The sequence below is a fragment of the Peromyscus maniculatus genome, chromosome 4 (assembly GCF_049852395.1).
Source record: "Peromyscus maniculatus bairdii isolate BWxNUB_F1_BW_parent chromosome 4, HU_Pman_BW_mat_3.1, whole genome shotgun sequence".
In the NCBI taxonomy this organism is placed as follows: domain Eukaryota; kingdom Metazoa; phylum Chordata; class Mammalia; order Rodentia; family Cricetidae; genus Peromyscus; species Peromyscus maniculatus.
This window is the reverse complement of record NC_134855.1, coordinates 108,802,621-108,830,486: the sequence shown is the minus strand read 5'-3', so window position 1 is coordinate 108,830,486 and position 27,866 is coordinate 108,802,621. Positions and strand designations below refer to the sequence as shown.

Here is a 27,866-nt window from a genome sequence, read left to right as displayed (position 1 = left end):
GAGACACCATGACCACAGCAACTCTTATTAAGAAAAGCATTTAATTGGGGCTGGCTTAGTTCAGAGTTTAGTCCAGTCATCATGGTAGGAAGCATGCTGGCACACAGGAAGACATGGTGCTGGAGAGGTAGCTTATAGTTCTACATCCAAATCCTCAGGCAGCAGGAAGAGAAGAGACACAGGGCCTGGCTTGAGCATTTAAAACCCCAAGGTCCACACCAGTGACACACTTCCTCGAACAAGGCCATACCAACTCCAACAAAGAGTGCCACTCCCTAAGCATTTAAATACATGAGTCTATAGGGGCTATTCTCATTCAAACCACCACAGTGGAGGTACCTGGAGAAAAGTAAAATTACCGCATAGTTACATGACAGTAGCATGTTCTTTAGTCATACTATATGTGTATCAGTTTGAGTCATTTTATGGTTAGTGGTTAACCATGTTTGATCATGACAATAGCAATATTAACGTCGTCTTACCTGTCACCTGGTGTTGGTGCTTTTTACTCTTTGGGGAGCCTGCCACCCAGCTCCCAGATAAATCATGCACGGAGGCCTATTATTACTTATGAATGCCCAGCCTTAGCTTGGTTTGTTTCTTGCCAGCTTTCCTTAACTTGAATTATCTGTCTACCTTCTGCCTCTGTGCTTTTCCAGTTTTCTTACTTCTGTAAATCTTACTCTGTGGCTTGCTGTGTAGCTGCATGGCTGGCCCCTGAAGTCCTCCTCCTTCTCTGGCTACTTCTACTCTTTCCCAGATTTCTCCTATTTCTTTCTGCCTACCAGCCCCGCCTATTTCTCTCTCCTGCCTCACTATTGGCAGTTCAGCTCTTTATTAGACTATCAGGTGATTTAGACAGGCACAGTAACACAGCTTTACAGAATTAAACAAATGCAACATAAGCAAAAGTAATACACCTTAAAATAATATTCTACAACAATCACCAGTTGTAGGACATCAGTGGAAATGGCATTTATGGCCTTGCCACAAGCCTGCCTATGCCTTTCCTTCAAGGTTCTTAATTTTGACAAGGGAAGTCAATGGTAGCAGCTTTATGGTAAAGGCCAGGTCTTGTCACCCTGCCTCATTCTAATTCTATTAATAGACTAATTCTGAGTCTATTAATTAAGGTTAATTCAGATATGGCGTTTTTTATTATTCTCACTGTGGTTCCCTCTAACATTGTGATATGAAGAATTTCAAAAGTACAGAAAAGTTGAAAGAATTATTCATTGAACATTCATATATGTCCATACCTAGATGCCATGTTTGTTTGTTTCTTTCTTTTTTTTTTCTTTTTTTGTTTGTTTGTTTGTTTTTTGGTTTTTTGAGACAGGGTTTCTCTGTAGCTTTGGAGCCTGTCCTGGACTAGCTCTGTAGACCAGGCTGGCCTCGAACTCACAGAGATCCATCTGCCTCTGCCTCCCGAGTGCTGGGATTACAGGCGTGTGCCACTGCCGCCCGGTTCTTTCCTTCTTTTTAATGGCACTGACAGTCAGATCAATGCTTGAGACCAATCCCAGGGCTTTGGGATTGCTAGGCAAGGGCTCTGCCATTGAGCTGTGTCCCCAGCAGTATTATTTATTCTACTTTTAAATATGATTTGATCTTCTATGCAATAAGGACAGTTAAGAGACACTCTCAGAGCAGCCAGTCCACCTGGAAGAGATGGAGATCCCCAGAGCTGCCTAGAAGACTCAAGTGAAGCTGAGCTCCCAGAACGAGTCACTCTGACCTGCTGAGCTGCCTGCAGGCTGTGCAGTGAGCTCCAGGTTTCCAGTTTTTGTGAGCTGTCGCCCACAGTGACAGCTTTGGTGATGGCTGTCTTTGAGTCATTTCTGCTCCTGTCAGGAGCCCCACTAAAACTCACTGGTTCACCGAGTTGGACTTTGATGGTTCCCTTACTTTGGTCTATCCTAAGTTCTAAATCTGGGATGAGCAGACATTTATTGATCTTCCCAGGAATAGTGTCTTACAACACAAGGGAAGTCCTGTGTTGTACAGTGTCTTACAGCTGGAAGTCCTGACCCCCCAACCTATACCTCCCAATTGCTGAGTTTACAGGTGTGCACCTGTCACTGACTTTTAATTGACCTCCCAGGTTCAGCTTACTTCCCTACACACTGCTGTCAATTAAGCTAACAGAGCAATTTTATTAAAGTATCGGTCATCTCCTATGGTATTGCTGTTTTCAGAACACTTCTAGCAAAGGCTTCCCTGTGAACTGAGGGTTGGAGAGGTGGCTCCGTGGGGACTTGCTGGTCTTGCAAAGAGTTACAGCACTCAAGCCAGCTTGTCACAAATCCTGTAACTCCAGCTCCAAGGGATCTGATGCTCTCTTCTGGCCTCCACAGGCACCTGTACACACCTAAATACACAAACAGTATCACTTGTGAACTGAGGTTTCCAGAAAAAAAAGCCAAACCTGTGTGAAAGATTATCCAAGGCTGCTGACTGATTAGAATTTTATGAAAAAAAAACCAAACCAGAAAGACATGCCCCATGCCCTTTGTTCAGTGTCTTTTTAGTGCTGTTTCACACGAGACACTAGTTTGGATAGCTCGCAGCATCTCTTCTAGTGTAAGTGGTGAAGTGGTAGAGAAACTAGTGAGTAGAAGGAGATCCTGCATGGGCTTCTTGTGCCTTTGAAAGGCGGCCTCTGCTCACGTGACGTGCTCCTCCCGAGAACACAAGTGCAGGCTGGCTCTCTGCGGGTGTCTGTTCTACACTCTGGCTGGGAGTTGACAGCCAGGTTGCCGCCACTGTAGCTTTCTGCAGCCATAACGGCAGTCTCTGGTTATCTTCACCCTCCGAGAGCTTGCCCAGCAGCTGTAAACCTCAGAGTGCCAAGGGCTCCACTCCTCTTTTTGAGCCAGTCCTCCGCTGTGTGCCCATTGGTAACAATTGCGTTGTCATCTCTCATGCCCAAACTATTTCCAAAGCCAAGGAAACGCAGGGATAAATAATAGTGTAGAGGCAGCATTCTTCTTTTAGAGATTGGACCCAGGATGTCTGTCACACGGTCACACGTTAGGTAAGTGTTTCACCATCGGACTATATTACCAGCCTGGAAGCATTGGGGGGGTGGGGAAGGGGGAGAGAGAGAGAGAGAGAGAGAGAGAGAGAGAGAGAGAGAGAGAGAGAGAGAGAGAGAGAGAGAGAATGAGAGAGGATGAGAGAGGATGAGAGAATATGAATATTTTCGGTACTAGGGAGTGTACCCAGAGCCAGGCAAATGTTCTACCATTGAGCTGTATCCTCAGCTTTTCCGTGAGTTTGTTGTTGTTGTTTTGTGAGTTTTTTGTTTTTGTTTTACATTTATCTTATTACATACTTATTTGGTTGGAGAGGGGCATGCATTCCAGGTGTGTGTATGGCGGTCAGAGGACAGCTTGGGAGAATCTGTGCTTTTTTTCACCCTGTGGGTCCTGCCATCAAACCCAGGTTTGGCGGCAAGAGCCTTTACCCTTGTTTGTATTAGGGTTACTGTTGCTGTGATAAACACCATGACCAAAAGCCGCTTGGGGAAGAATGGGTTTGCTTGGCTTTTGCTTCCACATCACTGTTCATGTTTGAAGGAAGTCAGCACAGGAACTCAAAACAGGGCAGGAACGTAGAGGCAGGAGCCGATGCAGAGGCCGTGGAGGATGCTGCTTACTGGCTTGCTCTTCCTGAAGCTGCTTTCTTACAACACTCAGGACCACCAGACCAGGGTTGGTTTCACCCACAATGGGCTGGACCCTCCCACATCAATCACTAATTAAGAAAATACTCTACAGGCTTGCCCACAGCCTGGTCCTATGGGGTATTTTCTTAGTTGAGGCTCCCTCCCTTTCCAATGACTCTAGCTTATATTAAGTTGACATAAAACTGGCCAGCACACCCACTACATGTCTTCTAAAGTGAAACTCTCTAAGTTGTGAGCAAACACAGGCCTATCCAGGATGTCCCAGCCTTGCCCAAGTACTGTGAGCTACATGGCAGTGTTACTGTGGAATTTGGGGTGTATTCATGTAGACACATAACAAACTGTCATATATCTGACCTTTGGCTGTAAGGATCAATGAAAACTTTGGTTTTATATAAATTTTCTATTCTCTATGAAAGGACAGAAAACTAATATTTTTACACATATAGTTTCAAAAAGCACTAATATGAGTAAAGCACAGATATGCCTAGACGTTAACTGGTTAATTCTGGGTGCTGGGTGGGGATAGAGTGACTGTGCTTTTCTTTGAACTCATTGGGGATTTTTTTTTGCTTTTAGTTAAAAGTAAATAAAAGTAACTGAAATGCTTCATGGTTCAGTGACAAGTCGGCTATATGCTGGTTAAAGATTAAATTTGAGAAGCAAGAAAATGTGCAAAGGTGGAAAAATCTGAATTTAGTTTTACCTATTTGATAAAAAACACTAATCAGGAAAATGCTCTACTTAAGGAAAAAAGACACTCTTTACATTTATGTGCTCCTACTTTACTTGGACTGGACAGGATACAAGTAGGAAAAAAGTCTCCTATTTTCAGTATTGTCTTGGCTTTCAACAGCAGTTGCCAGGGAAACACTTTTGTTTCTTGGTCACATGATCTGGTCATGCTTTTTGTCAGCGCTGGTTATAAGTTTGTAAACCAAGGCTCTTGGTAACCTTGGCAGTCAGTCAGCATACTGGCCTGAATAGAAAATGGGCCAAAGATCCAACTTGCAAAGTCTTTCCGGTGGGGAAGTGACTGTAAGATCCGTCCTGCATTAAAATAGAAAACATAGTTGGTCCGAAGGTTGTGGGTTATTGTTAAGCTGTTTAAAATAGAAAACATGCAGGGGCAGGTAGGCACCATCTCTCAGGGAAAGGAACTTATTTCATATTAAAATATCTTGACATTTCTACACTGTTGCTTCTAAAATCTTGTTATCCCATACGACTCTTTCCTCATAGCCTCTATTTTTATTATAAAACTACGGAAGAAGTGAAAGGATCGTATGATGAATACTCACGAAGCCTACCATATGGATTTCTTTCTTTATTTTTGAAACAGGTCTCACTCTGTAGCCCTGGCTGGCCTAGAACTCGGTCGTCTCACTAGCCTCCATATATTTCAGAACAAACCTTTCTGTATCCATAAAATTCTTGGCATTTGATTGGAAGTGTGTTAAACCTGCATGTTAATTTCAGGAGAATTGATACTTTGTATTATGCTGGGTAACCACATCCCCAAGTAAACATGACTTTCCCTCCCTAGCAGCCACAAACTGCCAATAGCTCCTGAGCTAGGGATGGGGACTCAGGAGCCCTTTTCCCAGCCATGTTGACATTTGACTGGATCTGGGCAGTGGTGGTGCACGCCTTTATCCCAGTACTTGGGAGACAGAGACAGGCGGATCTCTGCAAGTTCTAGGACAGCTAGGGCTACACAGAGGAACCCTGTCTCGAGGGAGGGAAAAAGAAAGAAAGAAAGACAAGACATTTGGCTGGATGATGGTGCACGCCTTTAATCCCAGCACTCGGGAGACAGAGCCAGGCGAATCTCTGTGAGTTCGTCCAACCTGGTCTACAGAGTGAGATCCAGGACAGGCTCCAAAGCTACACAGAGAAACCCTGTCTCAAAAACAACAACAACAAAAAAAACGACATTTGGCTGGCTTGATCTTGTGGGGGCATCCACACACACTGTGTGTTCATGAGGGCTGTGGTTGTGTCCTGTCTGGAAGACAGCACTTCACAGTCCCCCTCCCTGTCCTCCAGCTCTCAGTCTTTTTTCCCCTGCTTCTGTGATGGTCACTAAGCCCTGCTGGGGTGGTGGTGGGCTTCTATGAATGTCCCATCTAGTAACTCACAGTCACCTGTTTTACTCTCAGCATTTTGACCAGGTGGGAGCTTCACCCTAACCGCTACCCACTGCGGAAAGGAGCTTCTCTGAGCAAGTTTATGAATTTCCTTCTGTAGTGCAGGCCTCAAATCCAACCATAAGCTGGTTAGTGAACCCATAACATTCATGACATTATTATACCAGTGGGCACATCTTGCCCGGCAGATGGTTATTATAGCCTGCAGGGTCCAGTGTTGGGTATGACCACAGATGTCTTTCTCCTCTAGCAGCCTGTATAGCACATTCCAGCACTATGAAAGCTGACCATCAGGGAGAGTTCTCGTTTGTTTGTTTGGTTGGTTGGTTGGTTTGGTTTTTGTTGTTTGAGACAGGGTTTCTCTGTAGCTTTGTGCCTTTCCTGGAACTTACTCTGTAGTCCAGGCTGGCCTTGAACTCACAGAGATCCACCTGCCTCTTCCTCCCAGAATACTGGGATCAAAGATGTGTGCCACCACTGCGCAGTGGGAGAGAATTCTCTAGTCAGTTCCAGATGTGTTTCTCTGTCATTCAGTGAAAATGTGTGATGTCTTCTGCAGTAGTTTTTGTTTGTTTGTTTTGTTTTTTGTTTTTTTCTCCAGAGAGAGAGAATGACAATATCTCACTGTGAGTCCTGGTAAGTCTGGAACTCACTATGTAGACCATGCTAGCCTTGAACTTATGGAAATATACCTATCTTTGCCTACAAACTACTGGGATTAAAGGCATGTACCACTATGCCCAGCTTGCAACATATTCTTTGAAATTTTCCATGTGTGTGTTTTGTCTGTAGACGTTTCTATGCATTACTTGTGTGCCTGGTGCTCATGGAGGCAAGGACAGGATGTCAGATCCTCTGAACTAGAGTTATAGATGGTTGTGAGCCACTATGTGGGTGCTGGGAGTTGAACCCAGATCCCCTAAAGAGCAGCCAGTGCTCTTAGTACTGAGCCATCTCTCCAGCTCTTTACTCTCTGTTTCTGGTGGGCAACCAAGAGGATTGGTAATAGTCTGTCTTGTTTGGGGAGCCTCTGGAGCCTCCCTGATCAATAACTTATAGGGTAGTATCCCATGCCTGGTACTGGAATTTTCATTTAATAGCCCATGTCTTTTGGGAACAGCATTGTCCATCCACGCATGGTGCCTCCTTTCAACTCATTTTAAGTCATATTGTGTGGGTGTGGGGTATGTGGGTGTGTGCCATGTATGTACAAGTGCCCCAGGAAGCCAGAAGAGGGCATTGGATCCCCTGGAAGTGGAGTTACAAGCTGATGTAAGTTGCTAAAATGTGTGCTGGGTTCTGGACTTGGGTCTTGGGAACTGAACTCTGGTTCTCTGGAAGAGCAGCAAGTGTTCTTAAATACTGCCATTTCTCCAGCCCCCTAAGTCTTATTTTAAAATGACATAGTTAGCGGGTTTCCATGAGGCTTTTTTATAAACCAGTAGTTTTGGTTAACCCACCCCTACTCCTTTCCTTTCCCTCACACCCCTATCCCCACCCTACTTAAACCTTTAACTTCCAATATTCCCCCTCTTCCTTCATAGCACCTGTTTCCTTCCACCTCTCCCTCAGTTAAAGCTCCTTGCCCTCCTTCTCTCACCCTTTCTGGCTAGGGGCTGGAGCAGTGCTCTCTTGCAGAGGACCCCAGTTCAGTTCCCAGCACCACCATTGAGTTGTTCACAACTATCTTTAACTCCAGGGGGATCCTATGCCTCTGACCTCTGTGGGCACCTGCATGCATACACACATAATTAACATTTCTTTCTTTTCCCGAGACAGGGTTTCTCTGTGTAGCTTTGCTCCTTTCCTGGAACTCACTCTGTAGCCCAGGCTGGCCTTAAACTCACAGAGATCTGCTTGCCCCTGCCTCCTGAGTGCTGGGATTAAAGGCATGTGCCACCACAGCCTGGCCATAATTAACATTTTTAAAAAGGAAAAGAAAACTCAAAGCTAGAACTGCATATAATAGAGAACATGCAGTATGTGTCTTTCTGGGCTTAGATTATCTCACTGTAATATTTTCCAGCTCCATCTGTTTTCCTGAAATTTTTATAATTTCATTTTTCTTTATAGCTGAATAAAATTCTGATGTGTATTTGTCTCACATTTTCATAATCCATCAGTTGATGGACATCTAAACTGATTGCATTTCCTAGCTATTTTGAATAGACAGCAATAAACATAGATGGGCAAGTATTTCTGTTGTAGGATGTGAAGTCCTTTGTGTATGTGCTCAGGAGTGTCATAGCTAGGCCATATGGTAGTTCTAATTCTAGCTTTTTGAGAAACCTCCACACATTGCTCCCCATAGTGTCTGTGCAGTTTATACCCTACCATACAGATATCCCTGCCAACTAGTAGATAGGGGGGCTGTTTCCCCACATGCTTGTCCGCACTTGTCATTTGTTTTCTTGATGACAGCCGTTATGACTGGGGTAAAATGGAATCTCAGAGTAGTTTTAGTTTGCATCCCTAATGATTAATGATACTGAACACTTAAAAATGTTAATTGGGTGTGTGGGGGGGGGTTAGACCTGGAGGTTGTGAAGGATCAGGCTTGACCATGACATTGGGTCCTCATCTTTGGGGTTACTGAGGGAGACAGGAATGCAGTAGTGTCCATAGAGATTGTATTGTTTAGGATACACATCTCCTTACACTTTGCCTGGGTGCAAGGAGTGTCCCTTCTGCCAAAGGAGTAATAGCTCTCTAGAAATCGAGTGTTTCTCCTGTGGTGAGACTCCGTAAGGGTGGTCATGTGGATGAATTGGAGCTTAGTTTATTGAGCCTTTTATATCAGTTTTTGTTTGTTGCTTTTGAGACAGACTGATAAAGACTAAAATTAGGCTGAGTCAACATGCAAACTTTTCTTTCAGAACCAGCAAAAGTCAAAAGACATTGGAAATTCTTGGAATCGTCTCCTGATTGATTGTGAATGGGGTCTTGGTGTCATCCTTCATTGAACCCAAGAGCCACTGACAGTCTAGTTCATTAATCAGACTAGTAGTACTGGTAGTCCAGATAGTCTAGACCACTTACACATAATCATCTTGTCCAGAAAATGGAAGCGAAGGGTATGATTCTGATGAAAGAGACTAGTGCCAATTTCCGTACCTACCAAAACCATTCCTGTTGCGTGTGCCTTTTAGGGACTTTCATACACTGCTTCACTCAGGAAACTGTGTTGTTCTGTTACAGCTGCAGCCGACTCCGCCAGGTTCAGAGCATCCTGACACAGAGCAGCAAGTCTCAACCTGATGGCATTCTCTGCATCCTAGGTGAGTGCTTTGATGAGGTGGGACGCCCGGCAGCAGTGGTTTGTATTCTGATAATGCCATCATGTGAGGTACATCATAGGCTAGTGTCTTCCCAGTTTTCATCCCTGTGAAATTGGCTCCTTTTATATTAAGAGAGATTTCAGTGACCTAAGGAGCTCCTACCATTCCTGGAGCCCCTGCCCCTGCCATCCTGCCCAGTCTGTAGTCCTGGATGCCGCAGACAGTGGGAGGCAGTAGTAATGTCACTTAATGTCCTTTTGTCTCAGGTCAGACCTCTCTAGACTAACCTTAGTGAGGGTCATCTACAGGAACACATCACTACACTACACCTTACAGTGCAGTGCTAAGCATCGCTTCTGATGCTGTGAAGGGTTAGTGTTTATTTTTCCGCCTTCTTGTCCCCTTCTTTTTCAAACCACCTTAACTCGCTTTTGTTTGATCATACATTTTTCATAAAGATCTCTTTGAGATCTGTTCTTGGGCTAACTGAAAGTATTCCAAGATCTTTAGTAAATCAGTAGAAGACCATATTTTCTGCTTCTTTCCACTCTTAAGAATTGCTTTTTTGAGCCAGGCGGTGGTGGCGCATGCCTTTAATCCCAGCACTCGGGAGGCAGAGACAGGCAGATCTCTGTGAGTTCAAGGCTAGCCTGGGCTACCAAGTGAGTTCCAGGAAAGGCGCAAAGCTACACAGAGAAACCTTGTCTCGAAAAACCAAAAAAAAAAAAAAAAAAAAAAAAAAGAATTGCTTTTTTTATGTAGCTGGAGGTGGCTCAGTAGTTAAGAGCACTTCATGTTCTTCCAAAGGACCCAGGTTCGATTCCCAGCACCTACATAGTGACTCACAACCATCTGTAGTTCCAATTTTAAGGGATCTCACGGATTCCAGAGGGTGCTCTTCTAGCCTCATTGGGTACTAGGAATACATAGTACACACATATACATGTGGGCCAAACACCCATACATGTAAACTAAAAACTGAAAGAAAAAAAATACTTTTCAGAAATCAACAGCCTTAGTAATCATTGTTTAATTTTCCCCGTCTATGTAGATCTTGAGATCCAAGGAAGGTGCCTTATGCTTCAGCCTGTTTCTTTCATGAGGGGTTGTTTATTTAGTTCTAGCTGAAAACTTGTTTGAACTGCCTCTGGCCATCGGGGCTTTCCTAACTGGGTAAATCATAGGCGCTTACTGTGTTCTGTGGTGTAAGACAGCTAGTGACAGCCATCTTTGCCTTGCAGGGATTGACAGCAGGTACAATGAAGGCTGCAGAGAGCTGGCAAATTACCTTCTGTTTGGTTTATACAGTCAGAACACCACTGATTTTGAGAAAACGGGATTTTCTGAAGAAATTCTAGATGGTAAGTCTATATTATATTGGCAAATGGTAGAGGAGAGTGGTTTATGTCTTTGGATCCTTAATTCATGATCTTTTTAAATAATTGTTTTAATTTTAATGTGTTATATGTGTGTTTTGCTTGCATGTATGTATGTGTGCTTGGTGTCCTCAGAGGCCAGCAGAGGACATTGGATCTCCTGGAACTAGAGTTACAGATGGTTGTGAGCCATCATTCAGGAGTTTGGAATAAAACCCAGGTCCTCTGGAAGAGTAGCAAGTACTTTTAACTGCTAAGCCATCTCTCCAGCCCCAATTTATGATCTTTTGTTTCTGTTTCTGTTTTTGTAGTTTTGGTTTTTTTTTTGTTTGTTTGTTTGTTTATTGAAGACAGAGTCTCATGTAGCTTTAAATGGCTTGAAACTCACTATATAGACCAGCCTGGCCTTGAACTCTGAGATCTATCTGCCTCTGCCTCCCTAGTGCTAGGATTAAAGACATACACCCAGCACCCCGTGGGAAAATGTGGTTGAATTTTAAATAGTCCAGTGCTCTAGTAAATCCTTGCCTTATTTTGTTTTACTGTTTGAATGATGTGTGGTGTCGTAATAGTTTTGAAATTGGCAACCCTCCGGCCTCAGCTTCCCATGTAGCTAGGATTAACAACTGATACGATTTTGTCTTTTTAATAGTGAAAAATTGCATTTTCCTAATTGACCTATTAAGTAATGTATTCTGTTGATCACACACTGTATAACAGACTATCAACAAGCGGTTTCCAGAATACATTACTGGCTAAGTCATCTTTGAGACCAAAAGCAGACGTCAGCATTTGGCATTACCTCTTGGCAGTGCACTAGTTTTTCTTAGGATTGCCCCTGCTTCTTTTCACTGAAGGGTCAGATTGTGTGCTGTCGCCCAGTGAAAGCACTTTGAGCGTTGAGGCAAGGATGAGTTAGTTGCTCTTGTAAGCTGCTCTTGTGAGGAAGAAGATTGTATGTGGATCGTTAGCTGAGGAACAAGGGCCTATTGTCCAGCCGTCTTTGGGAATTGTTTTTGTGTGACTTTAATACAATGCGGGCTTTCTGCCTGCAGTTTGCCTTCTCTGGCTTGGAGACACTGTGTGTGTTGATGCTGCTGTGGGCTGTTGCCCAGGAGCCATCTCTGATATCATATACTCAGCATTATAAATTGTCTGCAGGATGAGTCAGGAGCTGTACAGCAAACAAGTAAAACTGGACAAGAGACAGGACACCTTTGCAAGGCAGCTGGGGAGGGCATGAAAGCAAGCATTTGATGTCAGATGATCTCACTTGAGCAGAGTGGTTCTCAGCTCCGGGCAGCTTTGTCCCTTGGGGGGACATTTAGCAATGTCTGAAGACATTTTTGGTGGCCATGGTTCGGTCCCTGGTACTACTGGCCTCTAGTGGATGCCAGGGATGCTGCTAAACATCTCAAAATGCATAAGAAATCCCCAATTACATGATGAAGAATTATCTGACTGTCACTAGTTCTGAGTGGTAGAGTCTTTGAAAATTCTACCATGGTAAAGTCCCTAATACTGTTTATCCATATAGTTTAGTTAAAGCTGTCCTTCCTGTTCCGAGTACAGAAAAAGAAGACTAACATTACTCTTTCTCCCTCTTCCTGCCTCCCTTCATCTTTTGTCTGAGGTCTGCTCTCACTCTGTACTCAGCTGGCTTCAGGTCCCCAGCCTCCTGGGTGCTAGACGCTTGAGGCACCACTGTCATCTCATCAGTTCTTTAAATTTTGATAGTAAAATAAAATTATCTTATGAAAAAATAATAAAATAAAATTACAACATTTTTCCTTCCCTTTCTTACCTCTAAACCAGTCGTTCTCAACCTGTGGGTCACGACCCTTTGGCAAACCTCTGTCTTCAAAAAATATTTATATTACTATTCATAACAGTAGCAAAATTACAGTTACGAAGTGGCAATGGAAATAATTGGGGTTCGTCACAACACAAGGAACTGTATTAAAGGTCTTAGCGTTAGGAAGGTTGAGAACCACTGCTCTAGACCCTCGTTTGTCCCTCCTCCTTCCTTCAGATTCATGCCCTCGTCTGACCTCTCTGCATGTACCAGGCACACAAGTGATACACAGACACACATGTAAGCAAAACACCCATACACATCAAATAAGATAAAAATCTCATGTATAAAATAAAATCTTTCCTTACATGTAGTGTTTTGGAAATAATTTATTTGGAAACTTGTGCTTGCTACACTGCACATTTCATTGCAGCCATTGCTGCAGGGACATTTCAGTACTAAAATTAAGGAAAGGGCTTAATTACCAAAGAAGTGGGGTTTTTTTTTTTCTTTTTCTTTCTTCCCCCTCCCCCCCCCCTTTTTTTTTCTTTTGAGACAGGGTTTCTCCGTGTAGCTTTGGAGCCTGTCCTGGAACTCACTCTGTAGACCAGGCTGGCCTCGAACTCACAGAGATCCACCTGCCTCTGCCTCCTGACTGCTGGGATTAAAGGTGTGCGCCACCACTGCCTGGCTTAATAAAGCCATTTTGTATCCACATGGTTGGAAAGATAAAATCAGCAGATCTGTGCTTCTTCTTCTTTTTTAATTTTTGAAGCAGAGCTTCACTATATAGTCCTGGCTGTCCTGGAACTTGTTATGTGGTCTCCACTGACATCAAACTCCGAGAGATCCAACTCAGAGATCTTCCTGTCTCTGTTTCCCAAGTGCTAGAATTAAAGGCGCAGGCCACCACAACTAGCATGCTTTAACTTTGTGGAAAAGAAGACATTTTTGAAAATATTTTACATAATTCTACATTTATTATTATTATTTGACAGGTTCTCTTTATGTGGCTCTGACCATCCTGGAACAAGCTGTGTAGACTGTGTTGGCCTTGAACTCACAGAATTCTGTGATTAAAAGTTTGTGCCACCATATCTGGCCAACCCTATCAGCCTGTGTCCTTTCCTCCTCTTCCTTGTCCTCCTGCTTCTTCTCATTCTTCTGCTGCTGCCCATTGTTTTTGGTTTTGGTTTTGGTTTTTTGATACCAGCCACTCTATTTAAATCAGGGTGGTATCCTTGAGCTTGTCTGGGATCATAAGCGTGTGCCATAATGCCCAGTTTCCCAGCTTCATTCCTCCTCCTCCTCCTCCTCCTCCTCCTCCTCCTCCTCCTCCTCCTCCTCCTCCTCCTCCTCCTCCTTTTGAGATAGAGTCTGGCCTTCCTGGAACTCACTTTGTATGTAGACCATGCTGGCCTTGAACTCACAGAGATCCTCCTACCTCTGCCTCCCCATTGCTTGGATGAAATGATTAAAGCCACCACACCTGGCCATATTTTCTTCTTTTATCTGACTGTCCACTCTGTTGACTATCAGTCTATTGAGAGCATGAAATTTGTAATTAGATTTAGCAGTTGTTAGGATACATTTGTTTTTTGATCCTGAATCTGTAAGGTTACACTTCGAAGTATAGTATGTGTAGTGTATAGTGGATGCCCCCACTTTTTCAAGAGTTATAAAATTGCTCCCTTAGCAGGTAGTCTACAGTTGATTTAGGACAGGGCTCGGGGGCTGTGGGATGTGAGGGACCCCAGTGCTGAGACACGAGAGAGGGGGTTGTTTTTTCTCTTTGCACTTTTCTCACTTCCAGCAGTTCCTAGCGTGGTCTTGTTAGAGAGAGGTCCGTCTGGTGGCACTGCCGTCGGAGTTAGAGAGAGGTCTGACTGATGGCACTGCCGTCGGAGGAGCTGTTGAATGAAGCCTGCTTTCTTGTGGAATTGTGGCTGCTTTCATTTCCCTGGCCCAGGCCACTTTAGGATTTCTGCCCCATTCCATTACCCTCTCTCATGGCTCTTGAATCTGCCTGGGTTTCTTTGCACCCTTGGGATTTCTTTATTTATTTGATCTACCAATGTTGATGGCTGTTGTAAGTCTGTAATCTGTTGGTTTGCTTCCAGAAGCTCAGTCACTTGCCTGTATTTCCTTCCCCCCAGCCTTTCCTGTGTAGAGTTCACTGCTATACACAGTAACCTTTCCTCAGACTGACAGGCTGCGTCCAGGCTCACAATTGCCCGGAGCCAAATGAACCTCTGGCCAGGGATTTAGACCCTGGTTTCAGTGTGGAGTCCCTGCCATTGGTCCTGTTTGGTGCTGTTTCTTGACTCAGTGGCCAGGTTATTTCCATTTGATACTTATCTCCTCATTGAAGCACATTGTCAAGCCAGGTGTGGTGATGCATATCTGTGATCTCAGCATTTAGGAGGCAGGAGGAAGGCTGTAAATTCAAGACCAGCCTGGTCTACACAGTGAATTAGCCAGGGTTATATAGTCTGAAAAAGAAGCCAGGCCTGGTGGCACAGTCCTGAAATCACTACTTCTTGGGAAGCTGAGGCAGGAGTATTGTTCAAGGCCTCCCTGGGCTAAGAATTGAGTTCAGGGCTAACTGAGGCAATTTAAGTGTATCAGAGTGCTTGCCTGGCATGTGTATAGCTCTAGATTCAACCTTCAGTAATGCAACCACTCTGTCCTCAGTTAATCAGTAAAATAAGTAACATAGCCAAGATCGGCACCACAGCTCTGACTCTGTTTAGCTTTGCAGTAAGTACACTGTTTCAGGAAATGAAACAGCGTGAACCTTTGCTTGTTTGGGGCTTACCCTGTCATATCTAGGAGGCCGTCCTAGGAAGAGCGCTTCAGCGGCACTAGCAAACCTGTGCTGTCCACACCTGACTATTGCTTGGTTAAATAATTACACATTTAGACTTTTACATAGTTACATGGTTTCTGAAATAGCTATATGTTTTGGCTTGGGGGTTTTATTCCTTTGTTTGTTATACTAGAAATGAACCCAGGGCCTGGTCATGCAACCCTGAATTGCTGTACTACAATCCTGGCGTTGGTGGAGGTACTATTTCTGGGCAGAAACTGTCTGAGGGAAAGCCTTTGACAATTTTGTGTTTTGCTTTTTTCCCCCCTGCAGATGTGATTATATTGATTAAATCGGATAGTGTCCATCTGTACTGTAACCCTGTCAACTATCGGTACCTTTTGCCTTATGTGGCACATTGGAGAAACCTGCATTTCCACTGCATGACGGAAAATGAGGTGAGGAGGAAAGACGGGCGAAGTGCTTCATTCAGGAAAGTGCCGGTTTAGAACAGAAGCTCGAAACATTACAGGTCCAGGGTCCGAGTGTGCTCACACAGAAGCGAATATCAAGTAGAAAGCCGTACGCCATGAGGCTTTTAGTTGTTTTACCTGGCAGAGACAGAAGCTTTCACACTGGACTTCTGGGACTGCCCCGTGCAGGCTTTTCCACCCCCCCCCCCCCCCCCCCCCCCCCGGGCTGCAGTAAGCAAGAGTAGCTGCAGATGTCACTCAACCCAGAGTTGTGGCTTATTTAAGTAGTTACGGGGTCTTGCTTTATTTTATTTGTTTATTTTGTTTGAGATAGAGTCTCACTGTGTAGCCCTGACTGGCCTGGAACTCAGAGGTGTGCTGGCCCCTGCCTCCCAAGTGCTGGGATTAAAGGCATGCTCTACCAGCCCAGCAGATTATATTCAATGTAACTTGATTATGCAATTTCTGAGTGAGTCTAAACTTTATAGATGACAAGGTTGGATAACAGTGTCAAAAGACTAGACATGCCTGCAAAGCTTAGGACTTTCTTAAGCTTTGTGACATTTATGTCTGGATTTCTTGGTGTCTATTTTTATTTACCTTTGGGTTCTTTTGAAGATTATGACTAGAAAGAAAATTGGGATTTTTCTGCCTATAATGTTATGGCAGTTTCCACCCAGCATTGATTAAGAACTTTTGGCCAAGCGGTGGTGGTGGTGGTGGTGGTGGTGGTGGTGGTGGTGGTGGTGGTGGTGGTGGTGGTGGTGCACACCTTTAATCCCAGCATGCAAGAGGCAGAGGCAGGCAGATCTCTGTTAGTTCGAAGCCAGCCTGGGCTACAGAGTGAGTTCCAGGAAAGGCTCCAAAGCTACACAGAGAAACCCTGTCTCGAAAAACCAAAGGGGGGCAAAAAAACAAAAAGGAAAAAACAAAACAAAAACAAAAACAAAAAAAAAAACCCACATCTTTGGTAATTAAGCACTTTCCTTAATTTTAGTACTGAAATGTCCTTTAGTACTAAAAAAAAAAAAAAAACAGAAAGAACTTTCCTTTCCATGTGATTGTTGGGGACACTTGGAGGGACAGGTTTATCTCTTCCATTTAGGTCTCAGTCAATCCATTTTGAGTTGATTTTTGTTTATGAGACGAAGAAATGGAGACTACTTTTGACCCTAAATAGGATAGATTGGCTTTAGAAACCCGCCTTCCCTAGTTGCCATTTAAGACAGCCCCTGAGAACGTACAGCGATAATGTGGAACTTTGAATGATGTAGCTCATCAAAGCTCCTCTTCCTTTTAATTTCCCTTTTTAGTATGAAGATGAGGAGGCAGCAGAAGAATTTAAGATTTCCAGCTTTGTGGACATGGTTCGAGACTGCAGTAGAATTGGTATTCCTTACAGCTCTCAAGGTGAGTATCTGACACAAGCCATTTAAGAAACTTGCCTGGATGGCATGTGGGTTGATGCTCCTACCTCTTTCATGGTAGATAGTTGGAAAACCACTTAACCCATTTTCACTAAGGCAAAGGATCAACCAGAATGAAATGTAGGGACACTCCTTTACAAACTTCTGTTCATAACCATGAAGTTACCACAGTAATATACCAAGCTACCTGTGGTCAAGGAGAACTGATAAGGGAATTAGCACAATTAACATCTAGTCAGTATCATTTATTACTTAAGAGTATAGGTATGCATCTTCATAATAGGAAATTGTAATTTGAATAGGTATTTAAAAAGTTGGCTTATGAGGCTACAAAAATGGCTAAGAACATGTCCTGGTCTTTCAGAGGACCTGAGTTTGGTTCTCAGCAGCCATATCAGGCAGCTCACAGCTACTTGGAACTCCAGTTCCAGGGTATCTGACTCCATGGGTACCCACACACATATATAACACATAATTAAAATAAAATAAATCGCTGGGCGGTGATGGCACACACCTTTAATCCCAGCACTCGGGAGGCAGAGCCAGGCAGATCTCTGTGAGTTCTAGGACAGGCTCCAAAGCTACACAGAGAAACCCTGTCTCAAAAAAACAAAAATAAATAAATAAATAAATAAATAAATAAATAAATAATTTAAAAATAAATAAGTAAATAGATAAACAAACAAACAAACAAATAAATAAGGGCCGGGCAGTGGTGGCGCACGCCTTAAATTCCAGCACTGGGAGGCAGAAGCAGGCGGATCTCTGTGAGTTCGAGGCCAGCCTGGTCTCCAAAGCGAGTTCCAGGAAAGGTGCAAAGCTACACAGAGAAACCCTGTCTTGAAAAACCAAAATAATAATAATAATAATAATAATAATAATAATAAAATAAATCTTTGTGCCAGGTGTGTTAGCACACACCTTTAATCCAAGCATTTGGGAGTCAGAAGTAGGTGGCTGTCCATAATTATGAGGCGAGTATGGTCTACATAGTGGGTTCCAGGCCAGCTAAGGCTACATAGAGACTCTGTCTCAAACAAGCAAACAAAAATGTTTACAGGACATGGAATACAGGGGGGAAGTCATTAAGTTTATTAGTGCTAATATTGTAGGAAGAAAAAAACACTGAACATTAAAACTGTTGTTACAAAAAGGACATTCTGTTTTGTTTTGTTTTGTTTTGATACAGGGTCTCACTGTGTAGCCACCCCTTGCCTAGGACTAGCTATGTAGACCAGGCTGGCTTCAAACTCCAGAGATCCACTTGCCTCTGTCTCCCAGGTTCTGTGATTAAAGGCAAATTCCATTACATCTGTTAAAAAAACCTCTTTGATTTAATTTAGTAGTTTCCTCTTGAGGAATCTAATTGGCTGTTTCTTCAGAGAGAACTTAGGTCTGTTAATAAATATACTCACTAAATGGTGCAAATCAATTGCAATAGAGTACTGTTTATTTATTTATTTTATTTTTTGGAGGGGGTGGGTTCTAGACAGGGTTTCTCTGTGTAGCTCCAGCTGGCCTGGAGCTCACTATAGACCAGGCTGGCCTTGAACTCACAGAGATCCACCTGCCTCTGCCTCCCAAGCACTAGGATTAAAGACATGCACCACCACTGCCTGGCTTACTTTTTTCTTTTTTTTTAAGAAAACCAAAATGTGAACATGTGTTATAGAGAAGTCTGAATTTATGTTACTTGCTTGTGATTTTAATTTTCCTTGAATTTCACATTATATTTGTAGTTGCAATATCTAACCCTCTTTATCTGTTCATATTTACTTTGCTAGAGGAAGTCCTAGTATATTTGTAAGAAATGATGCCTGCCTAACAGCATGAGAATGGGTTCGAACTGTTATGTCCAGGATGGAGTTTGATATGTGTTGGTGTGTGTGATTTCCCTAGGTCACTTACAGATATTTGATATGTTTGTGGTGGAGAAGTGGCCAATTGTACAGGCCTTTGCACTTGAAGGCATTGGAGGCGATGGATTTTTTACCATGAAATATGAGGTATGTATGAAAACTAGTATGTTTGATTTTTATCACAAAGTGAGCATGCATAAAACAAACAAACAAACAAACAAAAAAGATGTCACTATGTTTGGCCTGGAACTCATAAGAAATCTACCTGCCTCTGCCTCCCAAGTGCTGGGATTACAAGTGTCATCATGCCTGGCTTTGAAAGGGATTGCCTGTGCACAATGTTTTTTTTTTTTTATTTCTGTATTTCTTGCATCTTGGAGATAGATTAATGGGTGAGAGTGAGTCTGGTAATTGACTCATCCATAGTACAGGTTAGGGAGTGTGGCCTGGTGACTGAAGGCATCTATTTGGCTCCAAGGGACCCCAATTGATGTGACCCAATAGCAAACCAGGGAGGGGAAGCATTGTCATTCTAGAAATGGGGACATCTTGTTGACTAGTACCTTTAGAAGCAAGTGAAAGGAGTAACAACCTAAGGAAGTGTTTGGGGACTTGCTTGGAACTACACCACCCTCTCTAAGGCTATCTGTGGACTTCACCTTCTGTCAGGTTAGAATTACTACTATAGTTACAATGTGAAAATAAGGCTTTGGGAGTTGCCCTTGAAATGTCCACAAATTCAAAAGGAATTTGAAGGGAATTTGGCCACAATGGACAGAAAGGAAGCCTTTTTACAATAATGGTTATGTTTGTTTTATCTTTTTGGAGGGGGTGTATGTGGGGGCTCTGTGTAGCCCTAGCTGTCCTGAAACTGACTTTGTAGATCAGGCTGGCCTTGAACTCCAGAGATCCACCTGCCTCTGCCTACTGAGTGCTGGGATCAAAGGCATGCGCCACCACTGCTCAGCTGGTTATGTTTGTCTGTATTTAATTGTCTGAACTATGTAGAGTGCCTTCTCTATTTCAGGTATATCATATAAAGTGATTTAATTTGTACAGTGACCCCCTGGGGTAGGTACTGTTTTATGTTCCTCTAACAGAGGGACTAAACAAATTTACCCAAAGACACAGAGCTAGCGAGTGAGGGGCAGGGCTGGGGCCGGGCCTGGATGATGAGGCTTAGAGCCTGTACTCCCGACCTGGGCTGTCTGCAGTGACGTTAAGAAGTGCCACACCACTGATACAGTCCATGTGAGACAGGCTTTATGGCTCTTGCCTTGGATACTTCCTACTGTGAAGTCGTAGTTAAAGGGAACACACCCACCACCCCTCTAGAATCTTTGAAGGGTGAATGTAGGTCTTTATTTTGAATTGTGCCTTCAGGGTGGGATGGGCCATGTGGAAGAAATAGTGATTATCATATAAGACTATAAATCTTGATATCCCTGTCTTAGCCAATCATGGTGCATGTCTGTAATCTAGCCATCAGGAGGCCAAGGCAGGAAGATCACTAGTTCCATGCCTGCTTGGATTACATAGAACAATCCTGTCTCATAGGGGGAAAAAGTGAACACACACACACACACACACACACACACACACACACACACACACACTGTGTATCTCACTGTGTAACCTAGGCCGCCCTCATTCAGGAACCTCCTGCTTCAGCCTCCTGGTTACAGGCATGTGCCACCACACCTAACATGTAACTACTCACTTTTTTTTTTTATTTTTTTAAATTACACTCATCACTCATGATATTCATTACTTACACTCATGATATTAATCACATTTGTGGTATTCATAGATTACATTCGCAGTATTCATTCAATATATATATATATATATTTTAAGTGTCGAATGTCATTTCTTGAAGGGGGTAGGAGGTTAAATACAGGCTTACAAGCACAATGGGAGGACCCCAGAGGGCAGGAGTACGCTACTGATGTTTTACAATCTTGCATCTAAGCTGCTAATGCCCATTATTCAGGATACACAGACAAGGAACTTCCCTTAAGCATTCAGGAGGGTGGAATCTGGCCGGGAATTAGCATTGGGAGGATATCAAGGTCAAGGTCCGCAAGCAAGGCAACAGTTACCCAAAACGGGGGCCAGGGCCCTGCAGGTCCCCCTTTTATTAAAAAATGAGCTTCTGATTTGGGTTGCGTGGGACGTCAGCAGGTCACCTTACCCGTCATGGAGACGCCTGCCCAGGCCACACAGGTGCTCTGTCTTAGGTTGGTGAGTGCCCCCCAGGCATTACCCGTCTCTGAATACTCATTATCATACCGGCTCAATCATGTGTGAGCTGCATGGTTAATTGCTGCCAAAGATCTCAAAGTGGCACTGGGCTTGCAATCTGTGTGTTCGATACAGAAAAGACCAACAGAGGTCCTATCTCACCCATAGCCAGTAGGCTAAAGGCAACTGAGCCATTCCCTTCCTTAACGAGCCATACTGTACGTTGGAGTCTTTGTAAGATAGTAACCCAAATTGTACATGGTGGTCTATGTCTGTAATCCCAAGAGTTAGGAGTCTGAGGCAGGAGGGCTGCAGGTGTGGTAGTTAGACTTTTCATCACTGTAACAAAATACCGGATTGACAGAAACTATCAAAGGAGGAAGACTTACTGGGCCTGAGTTTCCACAAATTTTAATTCAGAATCCTTGGCCCATGGTGAAGGAGAACATGGCAATGGGACCATGTAGCAGTGGCTGATCGCTCCTGGTACACAGAAGCAGAGATGAGGAAGGGACTGGAAGCCAGGTGTAACCTTCCAAAGCATGTTCTTAGTGACCATATTCCCTTCCTCATAGACCTTACCTCCTGAAGTTTCCACCACCTGTGAAACAGCACCATCACCTACTGACATAAGTTCAGCCTATTTCATATTCAAACTGTAACAGCAAGTTCTCCTTAGTCTCAGCTACATAGAGAGACTTTATCTTGAAAAACAAAATAAAACAAGTCAGAATTCATCAGAGTACCAAAGAGCAGAGCATCTAGGATGCTAACATCGATCAGCATGCTCTTGAAGAGTCTATTCTCTTCACATCCTGAAGTGCAGTAGGTGAGGAAAACTCTATGGATTACTTGGATCTCAGGGGTGATTTTGTCTTCTTCTGCCCCCGAGCATTTGGCTTTGAGAGAAGAAGTGCAAAGGGAAGGTGCTGCACAGAGGCTAGGGATGCTGCATGCATTGTACTGCGCAGGAGCATCTGCACAGGAGCCTCTGCGCAGGCAAGGAGATAACAGTAGTGGCACATCAGGAAGTCCTGGAGTAAGCAGACTGGGAGGGACTGTTCAACTTTAGGATTGAAAGCCGGGCAGTGGTGGCGCACGCCTTTAATTCCAGCACTGCGGAGGCAGAGGCAGGCGAATCTCTGTGAGTTCGAGGTCAGCCTGGGCTGCAGAGTGAGTTCCAGGACAGGCACAAAGCTACACAGAGAAACCCTGTCTCGAAAAAAAAACCAAAAACCAAAACAAAACAAAAACAAAAAGCAAAAAACAAAAACCACTTTAGGATTGAATTGCTAATCCCAGCGCTCAGTTGGTAGAGACAAGTAGGACTGTGAGGCTAAGGCCAGGCAGGCTACAAAGCAAGCCCAGGCCAGCCAGAGCTCACCAGAGTGAGACCCTGCCTCAAAAAGAAGCAAACAAGCAAAGATTATGCTAGTGATGAAAATGGAGCAGTTAGTACACCTGGTGAGGGTAGAAATGTACTTTACCTAATAGTTGTATGGTAATATGTGTGATAATATTCGTGCGATGCTATAAACAGCTAATGATGTAACCAAGAAGGTGGTATTAGAGTATAACCAAGAAGGTGGTATTAGAGTATGTGGGTATAGAGAAGTAAGTGTGGGGTGGGATGATAGAGAAGACCTGCATCTTTGCGTAAGTTAATATTTAACTTCAAAATTGATAGTGAAAGAAACATATGTCAATATATAGACATAAATAACAACAACAAACTCTTAAGTAACTGTTTTTGAGTGAGACTAATGGGCTTGCTAGAAGGTTCAAGTAGAGGAGTCAGATTTTTTTTATTATAAGCCTTTTGTACTGTTTGATTTTAAATCACAAGCTTGTATTATTTTAATTCAAGTGATAAATAAAAAACATAGCATGTGTATATATGTATAAATGTGTATGTACTGTCATCGAATGTAATCAGATAATATATTGAAGATTCTGAAAATAATTTCTTTGAATGAGAAAACATTTACTAATTTGTATAGGGTCAAACATATTAATAAAGTTTTGGTTTATTCTAATGGAGTTAATAAAGCCTTGCTTAACAGTAAATACAGTTAACAAAATTAATAATTTATAAATAACACAATATCATCAATAATGTAATTAATACAATTTTGGTTTATTATTCTAGAACACCATTTATACCAAGATAGTAACTTTTGAATATCAGAAAATCAGAAGTAATTGGCTGTCTAGTGATTTGACTTCATTGTTTCAATGTTTTTCCCTTTGTTGCAGTTGCAGGATGTAAGTTTGAGTCTGTGGAATGTCTACAGCAAGATGGACCCTATGTCTCTGGAGAATATGCTTTCAGAGGTAAGGAGCCAAACCGTACTTAACATGACTGTGTTCATTAGCCTAGCCGTGTCAAATACCCCCCGAAGGTAGTTAATGGGGGAAATGCAAGGTATAGCTTAGTTTGCTTTATCAAAGAGCAGAGCACCTCTTCCTAGATTGTGCTGGACCCCTGCAAGGTAGAAAACCTGGGAGAATGGGGCTTCCTCTTCCACTCTGAGGAAAGCCTAGGCCTCCTGCCTGGTGAGACCGTTAATTTCACATCAAGTTTTTTTTTTTCCCCAGGGGGAGGGGGTGGTTGTGCCGGGCTTTAATAAAACAATGTAAAAGTTGTCTTTTGTAGCATGAAAAACTAAGATGACAAATTGCTTAAAGAGATGAGGTTTGGACCAGAAGTGGCAAACTTGTCCTGTTTGCTAGATAGTAATATTTTAACATCCTGCCTAGGTCCTTGCAACAGCTCAGCGATGTCATTGTAGCACAAAAGCTGTTCAGACAGTGCTTAAACTGGGTGTGTCTGTGTTCTGCAGCTTTCTTGTTTACAGAAATGTGTCCCACCCTAGACGGGAATTTGCCAGCTCTTCAGTCATTAATTGTTCATCTGGTGTGGTAGCACATGCCTTTAATCCCAGTACTCTGGAAGCACAGGATGGTGGAGCTCTGTGAGTTCAAGGCTAGCCCTGGCTGTATAGAGTTCCAGACTAACCAGGACTACACAGTGAGATCCTGTCTCAAATAAACACACAAAATCTTGTTATGGGGCCAATGAGATGACTCAGCCTGTAGGAGCACTTGTTGCCAAGCCTGATGACCACAGAGAAGGAGATAACAAGTCCCACAAAGTTGTCTTCTAACCTATAAAATAAATAAATAAATAAATGGTCATAGTTTACCAGAATCCTCTGAGATCTGTCACTTATAATTTGTACTAACCATTTAGAATAAGGTAGAGTAGATTGTGTTTACTGTTTTTTTTAATGATCAGTAAATAAAAACAAAAGAGTACCTAAGGCTGATCTACTTGGAGGGTATGCAAAGAAAATTAGAATCTGTCTTTGTCCTTCTCGCCTATGTATTGAAAAAGATAGCCAGGCATGACGACCTTTAGTCCTGGTACTTGGGAGGCAGAGACAGGTGGATCTCTGAGTTTGAGGCCAGCTGGTCTCAGAGTGAGTTCCAGACCATCTCATGTCCTTTGCCTAGAATGTTCAGTACTGAGACATAGCCCCTTCCCTCCTTGTCAAACACAAACCAAAAAGCAATAAATGCTTTGGCAGCCATAAACAGATAAAAAGTAAGATTTGGGCTGGTTTGGATTTCTTTGCAAAAACTAAAAACAACAACAAAAAGAAAAGTAAAGCAAGCTGGGCATGTTTGCACATGCCTTTTATCCCAGCACTTGGGAGGCAGAGGCAGACAGATCTCTGTGAGTTCAAGGCCAGCCTTGTCTACAGAACAAGTCCTAGGACAGCCAAGGCTACAAAGAGAAACCCTGTCTCTAAGAAAGGGGGGGGGGGGGGTACAAAAAAAGTACAATTTTCAAAATATGTGCAATGGGGGATGGCTCAGTTGTTAAGAGCACTTAATATCCTTACAGAGGACCTGGGTTCAAATCAACTCCCATCATCCACATGACAGCTCGAAACTGTCAGTAGCTCTAGTTCCAAGGGATATGACACCTCCTTCTGGCCTCTGCAGGTACAAGGCAGGCAGCCAGTGCACTTAATTACATGTAGATAAAACCGCTCATACATATAAAATTAAAATATATAAAGGCAATGGAGCTGGGTATGTGACAGACACATACCTGTAATCCCAGCACTTGGAGAGAAGTGCAGGATGGTCTCTGGAAATTCAAGTCCAGCCTGGTCTAGATGGTAAGGTTCCAGTAAGCTGGGACCACATAATTCAGATCACATAGCTGGGACCCGGTCTCCAAAAACAAAACAGAATAAGTGAAATAATTGACACAAGGAAATTAACAGCTGTGCACTGTAGGAGGCTGAGGCAGGAGGATCAATGATTTAAGGTAATCCAAGATCCTATCTCAAAAAAACAAAAGAAAACAACAAAATAAATTAATAATTATCAAAAAGTTATTGCCTCACTTCAGTGTAATTTTATCTTGATAAGGGGAATAATTTTCTCTAAAAACATTTTCTCCAGTCAAAGTGGACCACAGACATATTGGAAATCTAAAATAAACAATTGAAAAAAAATATAGGAAATAGCAGAAGCATATGTTTTTTTTGTTTTGTTTTGTTTTTTTCTGGAGCTGAGGACCGAACCCAGGGCCTTGCGCTTGCTAGACAAGCGCTCTACCATTGAGCTAAATCCCCAACCCGCATATGGTTTTCTAGGTGAATTCTTTTGCATTTTAGATTTTTGTTTAAGACAGGTCATATTTTATAAGCGAATTATACTAAAATGGTACAGTACAGTTCGAGAGCTAGTTAAAGGTCAGTCTTACCCTTAAAATATTTGAATTTAGTAGGAAATTCTTTTTAGCATGAGAGCATGAGAAGAAACAGCTAGGAAGTCTGTAGATGAAGTGATCCAGGACTGGCCTTGGGTGACGCCCATGTTGTTTTGTCTTTGGGTAGTGGCTCACACGTCCTTTGAACCCTGTAGCCATACCCTTGGCATTTCCTCGACAGTTGCTGTAAGATGTTCCATGTCTGTATTTTGCAAATTCCTGACGTAGACCTAGAATTGATCTTTTCTCCAGCTGCTGGCTACTGTGCATGGGAAACCGTATTTCAGCAGCACACTGGGTATTAGGGATGCTCGCTGTGACTGCTCTGGTCCAGTTCTAGGCCTCCTTAGCAGGCAGAGCTTCCTCCGTTGTATGTGTGTGAATGTATGCAATACATAGGATTTGAAGGCTGGACAGATGGCTCAGTGGTTAAGGCTTACTGTTGTTACAGAGGGCCCAGGTAGGTACCCAGCACCCTCTTGGCTCACAACCATCTGTAACTCCAGTTCGAGGGGAGCTGAGGACCTCTTCTGACCTCTGTGGGCACCAGGCACACAAATGATGCATATACATACATGGGAATAAAACATTCATACACATAAAATAAAAATAAATAAATCTTTAAGAAATATGAAAAGAATGTAGATATGGAGAAATGTATTTTTAGGCAGTTTTGTCATTGTGTAAGCATTATAGAGTATGATAACATAAACCTAAATGATAAAGCCCCTTATATAGTATATGCTATCATATGTTTGGTCTGTCATTAACCAAAATATCTAGTGAGGAATGTTGGTATATGCCTCTAATACCAGTACACAAGAGGCTGAGGTAGGAGGATAATGAGCTTGAGGTCAGCCTGGGCTACATACTAAGATGCTATCTCAAAACAAATTCCAACCCTCCCCCAAAATTCCCACATTGTGATTATTGAGAATTTTATAAATATATGTGTGTGCATCTTACACATGTGTACAGTCATAGCTTAGGTGGATGGATAGAAAGACAGATAGCAGTAAGCAAGGAATTCTAGTGAAGGCTGGACATCTTTAATCCCAGTACTTGGGAGGAAGAGGCAGGCCAGTTTGGTCTACATAGAGAGCTCCAGGCCAGCCAGTGCTTCATAGTAAAGCATTGTCTAACACAATAAAAAATTAAAATAGAGAACATTTTTATCATCCCAGAAAGTTATCTGTGTCCATGTGCAGTCAATGTCTATCCTCAGTCCCCAGATAACTACTGCTGACCCACTTTGTCATCATAGATATTCTTTTCCTGGACATTTTCTTTTCAATAATAATAAATAACCACATAGAACAGTCTGGTATTTCAGATAAGTTCATGATTCCCGTTCTCTAATGGACCTCTTATATGACACTCTAGGGGGTTTGCTTTGTTTGTTTGTTTTTAAATAGGACTTGGTGGTGTTTGAGCATCAGTGGACAAGCTTCTTTGCTAATTTTGACACAGAAATCCCTTTCCTGCTGGAACTTTCAGAATCTCAGGCGGGTGAGGTATGTAAGTAAAAATCATAAAGAAAAAGAAAAATTGGTTAATGTAGCCTGAATCTTAAAATGTTCTTATTAATAAGATCAAACCTGAGGCCAGTTTTTGGGGTGAATGCTGGAAGATCAGAGAAGCAGAACAAGTCACAGCCACCTCACCTTGCCAATTCCTCAGCTGATCTTGTTTCCTCAGACTGGAAGCCTCTGAGCCCTTTTCCAAATGGATCTCAGCTGAACTGCTTCTCGAAAGCCTGAAAAGCTTAACCAGCCAAATGCTTCTAGTTTCTGGTCTTCACACCTATGTACCTTTCTGCTTTCTGACATCACTTCCTGGGATTAAAGGCATGAGTCACTATGCCTGGCTATTTCCAGTGTGGCCTTGAACTCACAGAGATCCATGCCTCCAGAGCTAGGATTAAAGGTGTGAGTGCCACCATTTTCTAGCCTCTGTATTTAGTGGCTGTTCTGTT

General features: G+C 42.9%; 1 protein-coding gene across 3 annotated transcripts in view; it reads left to right on the top strand.

Annotated features, from left to right (window-relative positions):
- Positions 1-27,866, top strand: part of Dnaaf9 (dynein axonemal assembly factor 9) — a 138,846-nt gene that overhangs the window by 8,134 nt on the left and 102,846 nt on the right. For 2 of the 3 annotated variants that reach the window (XM_076570653.1, XM_076570654.1), the window contains exons 2-8: positions 9,040-9,119; positions 10,361-10,480; positions 15,433-15,557; positions 16,886-16,982; positions 18,899-19,005; positions 23,359-23,436; positions 27,307-27,405. In XM_076570653.1, coding sequence (XP_076426768.1) covers positions 9,040-9,119; positions 10,361-10,480; positions 15,433-15,557; positions 16,886-16,982; positions 18,899-19,005; positions 23,359-23,436; positions 27,307-27,405 — 706 coding nt within the window. Of the gene's footprint in view, positions 1-2,880; positions 3,038-9,039; positions 9,120-10,360; positions 10,481-15,432; positions 15,558-16,885; positions 16,983-18,898; positions 19,006-23,358; positions 23,437-27,306; positions 27,406-27,866 lie in introns of those variants that run through there. The other variant, XM_076570655.1, reaches the window with a different exon arrangement.